We start from the raw sequence: 12,048 nt of genomic DNA, 5'->3' as shown, positions 1-12,048 counted from the left end.
CCAGCCCATCCGTACTCCCGTGTGGGTTACTGCTTAGAAATGAGCAGTAAAGCTTTGCTGTGACAGACTGTGTTGTGTTTTCCACAGTGTATTCTCCTGCAGTGATCATTTCTGCCATCATCCTCATCCTACTGCTCACCGGGATCATCATCACCGTCACAGTGGTGTGCTGCAAGCGCAAGAAAAAAGCTGCAAACGGTGAAAAGAAGGGCGTAGTATAAAGTATGTGCTTCACTACACATCTCTCGCGGTACGTTGAACTGGACACACGGACATATGTCGCTCAGCATTCCTCAGCCAAACACTGGACTTTCATTTAGTTTCTGTGAAACAACCTTATTTTTGACACTGGGAAGATGGGAAAACTCTGCTGAAGCCCTGCTACAGTATGTACTGATACTGCAAATACTGCATCTCCTTTCCTGGTGCCTGTGACTACTATAGTAAAATATAACAGCTTATTTTATTTAATTTCACAGTCTGCTGTGTAAATGTAAATCATTCTTAGACTGTAGTGGGGATTTTACCTTGAAACACATTTTTATGGAATCAAAATGTAGGATGTATATTTTTGTATGTGGTGTATTTATTTTATTGTGTTTAACTGATATTAAAGACAATAAACATGTTACTCCTTACGTTTGTGCATTTTACTGGTAACAGCAGAGCATCGCTGGGCTTTGGTGGTCATCAGCAACACAACAACATTCAGGGGTCAGCGTTTTGCTGGACGCTGTCTGAGCTGATGCAGGATGAAACCCAGCGCTTGGCTCAGACCATCAGTTTAATACATTTGCTGCAGCAGGCTGGATGTGTCACGTTGTTTATTTACAGATAATTTATAAACAAACACCTTCATTACGTGTTGATTTACTCAGTGCACGTGTTTGTTTTTGTTAGTTTACATTTTCCTGGTTCATTCATTTCTTCACCAGGTTAAAACGGCCGTTTATTAATTAATTAATTAATGTTACAATCCATGTTAAAATGTAAAATAAGGATGGTTAAAGGATTTAGACAGATATGGAATTTCTTGGAATATGTTTAACGAGTTTTCAAAGAGCATTTAAAATGTATATGGTCCATTTTGACCAGCATCCTGTTTTATTGTGAAAAGCTCGTGATTGTAAGAGGAAGTGAATGTGATTGTGATCAGTTGCTGAGAAAAGCTGTGAGGAAAGTACGAGATGTTAGTCCAAGTGTGTAATTGTGTACGAGCTGGACTATCTGCTGTCTTTGTCAGTCGCTGCGAGCAGCTGCTCACTCTCGTTTGAGCATCAAGAGCCTGAAACATCCTGAACATGTCCACTGATGACTCCTTCACACGTAACTCTTATGATCTAGTCCCATTTCACAGGGCTCATGCTGCTCCATGTGACTGTCTCAGCCACAGATGACAGCTGCAGACATAAAGCTACAGAAAAATGACCTGGTAGCTCACAGACATCATGTCCTCCACCCTCTGGAGACATCAGAGCCTATAGAAGCCATGTCTAATATGAGTCCAAGTTTGACGTTTAAAAGACGTCCACAATGACCACACAGGGACTGTAAATAGCGGCACACGGAGGTGCTACGGACGTGAACACTAGACTAGAGATGGACCGATCCGATATTACGTATCGGTCCGATACTGACCTAAATTACTGGATCGGATATCGGAGAGAAATAAAAAATGTAATCCGATCCATTAAATATCAAACAAGCACCTCACAAAACTTTATTCTCTATATCTTTATTCTCTTCCCCCTCCTGCCCCCCCCCCCCCCTCTTTCTTAAATAGATAACTATCATATCTGATATCATATCTCACAGTACAATAATATTGAATGGGTGCATTGTTGTATTTTGTCATGTTTCTCAGGTCTTTGTCTGAATTTCTACGAACATTATTGCTAAGGATTGTCTTATTGCATTGGAGTCACACTGGGTTAAATATGTACACTTGGGTTTTAAGGGGTATTTATTATTTTCTTCTTTTTTTTGGGTTGTATGGAAGCCCCAAACGCAATTTCATTGTTCTTGACAATGACAATAAATAAATAAATACAACATGGCGTAACTCGGCTCATAATCGAGCAGTGTGGTCATGTGGCTGTGTGTATTAGCCTCAAACCAGCATTTCATCTCCGAGGAAGTTACCCCAGAGAGAAGTAAAGCAAGTGTGTAAGTTCATCTCTGAATGTTTGTAAAGCTTAACAACCGATATATGGAGCGACTGCCTCTCTCTCACCCTCCCTCTCCTGCTGCTACTTCAATCATGAAACTGATCAATGATCAGCTGATCGTCTCCTTTGTTTTTGGCCCACTTTGCACCAGAAAGAGGAAACCAGCAGCTGAACAACAGCAGCACGTTTAAGCTTGATCAGCTGTTGTTAGAATTTATTTAATATTACTTTCTACTCGAGGATCTTTTTCTACGTAGCTGACGTAACTGTGCAGGGGCGGATCTAGCAAAGTTTAGCCAGGGGGGCCGATAGGGCATGAACAGGGAAAAGGGGGCACAAAGACATACTTTTCTTTCTTATTCTCATTTAAAATGTCTAGCTTTTAATAAATAATTATCTGACACCCAAAGTTTTAATCTGATGTAAAATGTATAGAAGTCCATTACTGTATATAGTAACTGTTAAGTCTAATATACCCTAGTAAGCTATAGTACTTTTTCCTTTGGGAACCATCTGTGCAGTCTGCAATTTTGTTGAAGAAAGATGTTGAATCTATTTAATTATTCTTGAAAACTTATTGATTCTGTGCATTTTTTTTCACACTGCATCAAATTAAGGTTGATTACGTCGATTAAGCACCATGAGGTGGAGCGTGAGGGGTGGCTCCCTATTTTTTTATTAGGTTATTAGGTTGCTTAATATTTCTGCTAAGTACTCTTTAAAATACCAGAGTAGGGAGGATGGTGCAGGTTTAAGTTCATTAGATTGATCAGTGTTGCTGAATTATGAAATATTTTGGGTGCAGTGTATTTTTTGCATACAGGTCTAACAGAATAGCCTTAGTGTTGTTGTTTATTTACACTAGAGTATGAACTCATACAAAAAGCAGCAAGATATTAAAAAACAGTTTTATTGATTAAAAACACTATATCGGATTCATCAGTGGGACTGGACTCCATATATTACAAAGACGTATTAGGGACACATTAAGAGAAAAATGTTGTCAATCGTTCTGAGAAAAAAGTTGAAAGTGTATTTCAAGAAAACAAGTACTTCTATTACTTTGTGCTAACATATTGATTCCAGAGGGAACGTTGCACATGTTCTAAAGAACAAAGCTTTGACGTCAGCCGCAATCAGGTAGCTTCATTATAGATGATTATCACCATCATCATCATCAATCACAGCATCTGATCGATAACTGATCAGGAGCCGATCAGTGCTTAATTATTTTTAAACCGTCTGTGACTATGAATGTGAAACTGAATTTACATTAAATTTGTTTAACAAAAGCAAAGAAAACAATGCTGATGGTTACAAAATAGTAACGAGGATGTTATTCTTCACACAGGCTGCTTTTCTGTAACCGAAGCAACAGTACTCAACAAAGGAACTGCAGTGTTATTGCAGCACCTTTAACTTACAATATAAAGTGCCTTGAAGCGGCTGCTGTTGTGATGTGGCATCATATATATTTCCCTACATATTCATATGCAGGTATGTACACATACACGCTGATCTATTCATAAAGATTAGAAGTGAAAAGCATTGCATTTGAAACTGTTATTGATTAAAGAGCTGTTTAATTTCACAATAATTAAAAGTTGTAATTAAAATGAAGGTTTTATATTTACAGAGTGCCAGAGTACATGACACAAAGCTGGGCAGCACATGAACAAACATGGCTGCTCCTGATGGTTACCGATCTCTGCGGCCTCAGACTTTGCGTTTTGGCAGCTCAGCCTGGTAAACACATTTCCCATCTGTCTGCATGTAACTGACTGTCATCTGACGCTCAGTCACTTGGAAGAAAGCCAGGCCTCCTGCTGTGTGATTGACAGGACTGGAAAAGAGCTGCCAGGACGGAGGGACACTGCTGATGTGACGAGTGGAATGATCACTGACCATCCCACTCCCGCTGACAACATACGAGCTCCCATCATCCTCTCTGATGAACTGTTGGAGGAGAGAACAGAGAAACTGCGTCTTCTTTTGATGGGTTGGATTGTCACACTTTCTACACAAAGATCAGGAACTAGCATCTCTTTGTTTAACAGTAATATGATATCCTCTGGTTTGGGGCACAGAAACTGATCAGCAGTCAGAAACACTTGGTCAACACGTCATAGCACAGGACTGGTTGTCCCAGCAGGTCAGTGCGATGGACTGAATATAATGGAGACACTTCACTCCCTTGTTTTAACTGGTGAAAGTGATGTTCTGTATGTGAACACACCTGCAGATCATGATCATGGCCACACAGGTAAACGGTGACTCCGTACTTCTTCAGCAGAGGCCGTAGTTTGTCGACTAGACAGGCTGTAGGTCCGTGATTGCCAATAGACCACACAGGATAATGACCAGCCACCACCACATAGTCAGACCTGCACAAGCCAGACAGCCTTTAAACTCCCACACAGAGGGACCAGCAACACCAGCAGAGCTAACTGGTTTAAACTGTTGGGTGTATGTTTCCCTCTCTTTGATGCTCTTCTTTATTTGGTTTTCTGTACACTGTATATTTATTTAAATCCTCATTCTGCGTAATATTTGTCACACAGTTGTATATCAAACCTTTAATAAATCACAAATGTATCTTTGTATTGAGTGACATCTGTGCAGATAACTGGTCAAACGAATCTGTGTTTGAATCACCTGCTGCTGGCCAGTTTAGCACTGATCCAGTTCCACTGGTTTGCTGCTGCCGTGGAGTCCTCTGGTCCCACAGGCTGGACCTGGTCATTGGTGTTTCCACAGAGCACCACCGTATCAATCATCAGGATGCTCACTGACACGTTTGTGTGTGGAACAGTAAACTGAAGATCGTAATAAAGAGCTGGGTAATTCCTACAGAGACAACACATCATAACGTCCAAGCAACACTGAGGTCTGGAACCTTGAATCATCTCAGTTATCACAGAAACGAGTGTACAAAACATCAGAGCACGTTTTAGCAACGTCTGAAACACGATTTTAATGCAAGTCACATGATAACTAGTTCAGGTCAAAGCTACAGGTGTAAGAAGACTGACCTTCTCACTCAAACCTTGTCTGTATTGCTTGATATTTACCATCGGTGGGATATGTTAGAGTAAGCCATTTGTGCTGAGATGTTGCCGATATGGTCGTGGTTTCCAGCAGTTAGGTACCACTGTATATCCAGTAGAGATGGCTGCGAGAAGACACCTTCAAACGTGTTCTGTGGAGGAGAAATACCTCACAGTTTATGTCTGTGTAGGCTCTCAGTCGTCCAGCTCATGGTAGTCTAAGAAGCTTTGAAAGTACTGGACTTCTTCTGTTTCACCTGTCATCAAAGAAGCTTCTGCAAGTCTAAAACCTGAGGTATTTAAACCCAAGAGAGTCACTGACCCACTATGGATTTATTCCACAAACATGAGTGTGCCATGGGCTCCCCAGTGTCACCCATTATAGCCAAGCTTTACATGGAGGAAGCGGAAAATAAAGCACTTAGCCACTGGCACAGATACGAGGATGACACCTGGGTCAAAATCAGAACCCAGGAAGTAGAAGCCTTCACTGCTCACATGAGCTCTGTGGATAGAAACACACCAGGGCAAAGGATAACTGTTCACTGTTTCTGGACTGTGCCGTGCGCACGGAGGTGAACGGAAACCTCAACACTGACGTTTACCAGTTTACCAGGACATCTGCATCTCAAGGACAAAGGTCTTTCGAGGATGTCAGTGTTCACATTGTGGGCAGAGAAGACAGATGGTTTGAAAGAGGAGTGAAAGAAGTTATCTATGTCCACTGTGAATAATCATCTTTAAATAAAGGCTGCCTTACATCACCAACTGTCTGCTGGCTACGATGCAGTTTCTCTTCCAGGTGCCTGACATTTACATCAGGTAACCTCAACAGGTCACATGACAGGGTAAGGCAAGGTCTCACAATGGTTCCACCTGAAACATACTTATCACGCCTCCGTTCTTGTATCACACCGTGACTCACGTGACGAGGCTCGTGATCAGTAGTGGGTCAACAACTCTTAGCCTGCAGTCTGTTAGACTGATGATAGCGTTAACAAGCTGCTAGCTGCAAATAATCATGTGCAGTTCTGAAAGCAGACTATGACCTCACCTCAACTAATGCCAGCTCGGTGGTGAGTAGCCTCAGTAACACTAATAAATCACACAGCAGCAGTACATTCACGTAGTTGTAAAAGCATGACAATAGTAATCCAAAGTATTCAGAATCCCTTACTCACATTGAGTAACTGAACAGAATATGTTACAAACGACATTTTGGGGCATGTATTCTGTAATCTGTAGTGGAATATGCTTTAAAAGTAACCTTCCCAACACTGGGTACCAGTACTGTCCCTCCAGTCTTCACTTTGCAGGGAATATGGTGATCGGGTGTTTCTTTGGAAACCTCAAGCCACATTTTGCAGCTTTCTGGAGTCCAGCAGAGCTAAACATGGACAAGCTTCCTGTTGCTATGGGTTTCTTTTGGTTCTCTTACCTATTGTGAAGTTCACAAAGAAACTGGCAGTGAATAAATTATCCCTGCTCATCTTCACTGTAAAAGAGTGTAGCAACACCAGTGAGAAGTGCTAACTACAAATCTAAAACTATGCGTTTGATTTGTAACATTTTAGTTTTTAGCCAAGGAAATGACATCACCCTGCAGAATCCTTTAGGGTAGACTAAACTCTGAAGAGATGCTATTCATCGCAAAGTCTGGGGCTACAAGAAGAGCTCAACAGAATATATCAACAGCTGTTAATGCATGGGTCCTGATATGATATACCTTGAAGCGTGGGTCTTCCACATCCTTGACGCCGCTAAAATAGAAGTGATCTCCAAGGCTGAGAACAAAGTCCACCCCCTCGGATTGGGCCAGTCTATCCATCTCTGCAGCAATAGCTTTCTCTTGAGCAGTGTAGTAAGGAGGAAAAGGCAGCCCACCCCAGTCTGCAAGCACCACAAAGTTCAGCACACCTACAGACAATGAAGACACTTTTCTCAACACATGTGCACCATCCACAGACAGATACATACATGTGAATGGTTTTGTGGTTTAAAAACTATGTGTGAAATGCCTTAATGAAAACAAATGGTGAACATTCAAACAGACAGGCCCTGGCCAGATGGTGGATTCACACCCACAACCTTCTTGTTTATTACTTTGGCTGGGCAACAACAGCACTAAATATTGTGCCCCATGCTGCCCTCTAGTGGTGCCATATGACCTAAATCAGTGGTTCTCAACCGTTTCACAATGAGTACCACCTCAATAAATATATGGCTCTTAAAGTACCACCCTTATGACTGACATTAAAGTACAGTAGTATGGGCCTATTTAACACCACATATAGTTTACACAAGACAATTTTATTTCTTATATGAATGAATTTTATTTTAACTTTCATAAACAGGACGTGACAAGTGATAATAATAACAACTGTACTGCATTAAAACATTCACAGCAGGTGGGATAGCCAATCTTTAAGTGATGACCCGATGAAACCTGCGTCAGTCCAAACTACTCTGAGATTATTAAGGCTGTTGTGTTTTCAACATGTTTTAATGCTTTCGATCTTGTTCTGTTTAATCTGATCAAGCCCTGTTGGCCTCTCTCGGTTTTTATTACCACTGTTCATTTTAAAGCTCAGTTTTTAAACCCTTACGATGTAACTCCAGCCCATGCAGCAGTATATTAATGACTAACCTCGTATTGCAGTTGTTCTCCTGACTGAAGTTTGGTCCGTTTACAGCATCCTGTCATGCGACTGCCAGGGGCGTAATTTCCAGAGGGATTAGGCGGGTTATGACCCCCCCCCCCCCCCCCCCCCCCCATTAATCAGACCCAACCAATATAACCCCCCCCAATAAAATTATGAATTATCTTGCATAAATAGGCTGTTGATTTTCTTTACTCATTTCAGTTATTACCAGCAAAATAGTTGAATGTTTAATCATCTGGGAATTTACTCAGATTTATTTATTTATTTAGACAGAGATCTTGACCCCCCCAATGTTCAGCACAAAGTTACGCCGATGGCGACTGGATTTATCCCTAACCATCGGGAACCCTCACGTTAACTTTTACAGAGTGGAAAAAAGTTAGCGTTCATCCTCCATCTTCACTGTTTGTGTTATGCTAACATAGCTGTGTAGTTAGCGGTCACGTAGCACATCATTATATACCAGCTAGCCCAACTTCAGTAACCCTACAAACGTCACTGCTGTTTAGTTTCCTGTCTTCATTTATGCTGGAAGTGATAGCAGAGCTGTACAGTTTAATTTGTGTTGTGGCGATTAAGCTGCCGGATTTTTGGCTTCACAACTCTTCGTGGTCCGTGGACATCGAACCTCAGTTTGCTCTTTGTGGCATTTCAGAAACAAAATAACACCATGTGGTGGCCTCGCTGGATCTGCTGCGATGACCCGCTGTGTGATGACCCTTCTCTGGGCTCCCCCCACCCAAGGGAAATTCACCGCTCTCAAGGCGCTGCTGCTGCGCCGCTACTCCCTCTCCGATGCAGAGCGGGCCAAGATACTCCTCTCTCTCTCAGGCCTGGGTGATGGTACCGCTCTTGAGCTCATGGAGCGCACGCTGTCCTTGCTAAGAATGGATGATGGCGGATTTCTCTTCACTCACGTCTTCCTCCGACAGTTGCCGGCACCAGTGCCAGCTGGCCTCGCCAACTCCCCGCTGCTGGCCTTGGAGGATTACCGCTCACTCGCAGAAGAACCAGATCGTATTCTCCTGGCTACTAGGAGCTTTGGCATCCAGGTGATAGTTCCGACGGCATCTCCTGCCCATCCACCGATTCTCCCGGGGGCCTCTGACTCATCGATGGTAGCTGGGATCGTGGCACGGCGGCGCCTTGGAAAACAGCTGTTTTTTTACCAACAGCATTTTGGCACCACAGCACGGCGCTGTCTGCCGCCTTTGCAGTTTCAAGGCCCAGGGAAACGAGCCTGCCAGCGCTCTGTAGCGGCTGCGACCGCTGGCGATAAGGAAAGGCTGCTCTTCATAGAGAACTCATGCTCAGGGAGACGTTTTTTGGTTGACTCGGGCTCCCAGAAGAGTCTCGTGAAGTCTCATGTCGTCTTTGCAAACCTCCACAATGGTATATTCTTTAATCCTAAAAACAATTGGAGATTTCCTGCATACCACTAGAGAGAGCCCAAGTACCACCAGGGGTACGCATACCACAGTTTGAGAATGACTGACCTAAATAACACTACAGCTAACCGCGCTAACGCGCTGACACGGCGCAGCCCCATGCATTGGGCAATCTGCGCTAACTTGCTAACGGAGATTTGCTGGGTTAATGCAGTTATGGCGTTAAGGTCATTTTAAGGAGATTAACGCTGACAGCACTAATAAAAACACATCTTTTGATGTTTTTTTAAATTTTATTTAAATGGTGTGCAAAAGTCTCAAGACATCTTAGTCCTTTATATTTTGCTTCCAGGGAGTCAGATTGTTGCCAGACTTTGCATTTTTCTTTTTCAACACAGCACTCGTGTGCTGGCTCATGCCCTGCCCACCTCACGTTTGGGAGACTGTAATACCATTCTCTTTGCTCCCCTCAAAAACAAACTTCTCAGTTGGCTCCACATGGTACAGATGGTACATCTACACAAATCTGCACCAATGACTGTTGCACCCATTCTCAGCTTCACTAGCTCCCTATCCACATTGTATTCAGTACAATATTTTGGTTCTTTGACTCTGACCTCCTTCAGCCTTAGACTCCTTCTCATGTCCTCTGCTCAGTCAGCTGCTCCTCACGTCAAACTGGACACTTCACGTGATGGAGTCTTTCGCTGCACTGCACCTTGACTTTGAAATTCATTACTACACCTTCAACAGCTCGACTCTGACAGAGTCAAATCTCAGCTCAAAACTTAACATTTTCATTTGCATGTCAACTCTAATCATCCTTAACTTTTTAGTATTCCTATCTTCTAAAACTGTTCTTGTTATTTTGTGTTGTAGGGGCCAACAAATAAATATTATCGTTATTATAACGCTGACCTATCAGTCATTCAAGCCTTATAAAGGTACCCAGCTCAAGGGATGAACCAATGATGCAGCTACACTAAACACACAACTTGGCAAATACCCTGTTTTGTAACTTTGGGCACTTTATTAGCAGCCTGTCACAACAAGGAAACAAAGTAATATGTTTAAGCTCAAATATAAGGCTCGAACCTGAGAGTCCTTAATCGCGACTCTTCATGTACTTCCTGTGTGACAGGTCATCACACTGTAAATCAAACCTAACACTGACTAACATAAGCAGCAGCCTACCTTGTTCCACAGCGTCGAGGCCTTTCCACAAGTTATGAAAGCTTAGAATCAACACTATACACATGAGCCTGTCCATGGCTTCACTGTGCTCCCGTTTAAAACCGAAACAAACCTGAAACTTCCTGCATCAGGCCGGGCGAGAAAAACAGGATATCAGCTGATCAGCAGGTCAAAGTACAAACTGACTGCAGTTGCTCTAAGCAGACACGTTGTGACACACTGCAGCGAGTAAAAGAAGTGCAGACCTTCACACGGATCTTGCAGTATTTTCTGCTCTGCATGAAATGATTTTAAAGGAAGCTCTAAAGACAAACCTCTGAAAAAAGCAAAAACATAACGAGATTAAACACCTGTGTGGGTGTTTCCTGTGGTTACAGTGTGCAACTTTTATTATACTATCATTCAAGGCTAACGACGACAGCAATTCCTAAATTAGAGTAATTTAACTAAATACAGGCTGTGCAGAGAGCGCTATGCTGACTGGTGCACTGACAGGTCACAGCAGTGTGATGTTGTCACCCTCCGTGGAAAAGCAAGAGATAGTGATGATGTTCTGCAACAATCCCACCCAGCCGGGGACCGTCCACCCTCCAAGATAACCATGCTCGTTCCAGTAGGAAGTGAATTCACTTTCACTGATGTAGTGCCAGACAATTTCTTCACACTTCAGTCATCCCCTCTGATAAACAACACCCACGTATCAATAACAGAAAATGTGACATTGGTAGAAAAAAACTTGGTGTTTCATGGATGCTGCACAACTCACAGGTGCATTGTCCTTGTAATTGTGTTACTATTTATGGGCAAATAAGAGAAACATTGTTACAACAGAAATAAAATCAACCAACACAACGTTTAGTTCTTTTGTGGTAATTTTATGAAAAGCAATGTTTTTAAGTTTCTTAAAAATAGAGATGGTGAATCCAAACTGGGAGAACTTCAAAGGAAGCCAGTACAGGAGAAGTCTCACTGTGGCGTTTTGGATCAACTCAAAGCTTTTCAGGGAGTTTTTAGGACTTCCTGTTGACAGCGATTACAGATAGAAGTAATAAACGTATGAAGAAAAGCAGTCGTACACATTTATATTTTGGTACATGGACTGGCTCTCATGCACCGCCTTTCTACTCTCAGCACTTTATACAAGAGTCCTCATCCACCCCGTTTATAGAATCATGTTTTTCCATGTTTAACTGAGCTCAGGTAGAGAACGGGAACAGGGTTGATGTGCAAGGCTGTAGCAACTACAGTGTGATGATATGGAAACAGCGTCTGAAACTAGGGTGAAGACAGATGTCGTGATCAGCAAGCAGCAGTATGGATTCATGAGCAGGAGCTGGACCAGCACACATGTAAGCACAGCGAGACGGCGGGGAGGCGTGTCATAGATGAGGCAGATGGTTCACATCAGAGATCAGCTCTGAGCCTCCTCTTGGTCTCAACGCTGATGGACAGGTTGAGCTGCAGTGAGAGTGGAGAGCCAGGAGGGGTGGAGGTATGTGCTGGATCGCTTTCAAGATCGACCTCCATCACTGCAGAGCAGCTCTTGCTACCCATGTTGAGTTCCCCAAAAAAGTCTTTTTGTATAATT

At 42.8% G+C, this 12,048-nt stretch overlaps 2 protein-coding genes across 2 annotated transcripts; one reads left to right on the top strand and one right to left on the bottom strand.

Annotated features, from left to right (window-relative positions):
* Positions 1-85: 85 nt before the first annotated feature.
* LOC143416153 (tissue factor-like) lies at positions 86-638 on the top strand (the record flags this gene model as incomplete). The annotated part of the gene is given in 1 exon segment (XM_076881580.1): positions 86-638. A coding segment is annotated over 1 exon segment (136 nt), but the record flags the coding sequence as incomplete, so codon positions are not given.
* Positions 639-3,059: 2,421 nt separating this feature from the next.
* Positions 3,060-12,039, bottom strand: acp5b (acid phosphatase 5b, tartrate resistant). The gene is made up of 6 exons (XM_004572086.4): positions 10,461-12,039; positions 6,942-7,132; positions 5,240-5,367; positions 4,824-5,015; positions 4,405-4,552; positions 3,060-4,124 (listed from the first exon to the last, which is right to left on the bottom strand). Exons 1-6 carry the CDS (start codon positions 10,534-10,536, stop codon positions 3,885-3,887), a joined length of 975 nt encoding a protein of 324 aa, XP_004572143.1. The 5' UTR covers positions 10,537-12,039; the 3' UTR covers positions 3,060-3,884.
* Between the last annotated feature and the right edge of the window lie 9 nt (positions 12,040-12,048).

Source organism: Maylandia zebra, unplaced genomic scaffold (genome assembly GCF_041146795.1).
Source record: "Maylandia zebra isolate NMK-2024a unplaced genomic scaffold, Mzebra_GT3a scaffold25, whole genome shotgun sequence".
NCBI lineage: Eukaryota > Metazoa > Chordata > Actinopteri > Cichliformes > Cichlidae > Maylandia > Maylandia zebra.
This window is presented reverse-complemented; position numbering and strand designations above follow the sequence as displayed.

Bases quoted from the DNA above. Each gene is read 5' to 3' on its own strand.
- acp5b (XM_004572086.4), bottom strand. From the start codon at position 10,536: ATGGACAGGCTCATGTGTATAGTGTTGATTCTAAGCTTTCATAACTTG. The intron at 7,133-10,460 runs GTAGGCTGCTGC...CATTGTCTGTAG, and splicing joins CCTCGACGCTGTGGAACAAG to GTGTGCTGAACTTTGTGGTG. The intron at 5,016-5,239 runs GTAAATATCAAG...TTGTCTCTGTAG, and splicing joins TCTAACATATCCCACCGATG to GAATTACCCAGCTCTTTATT.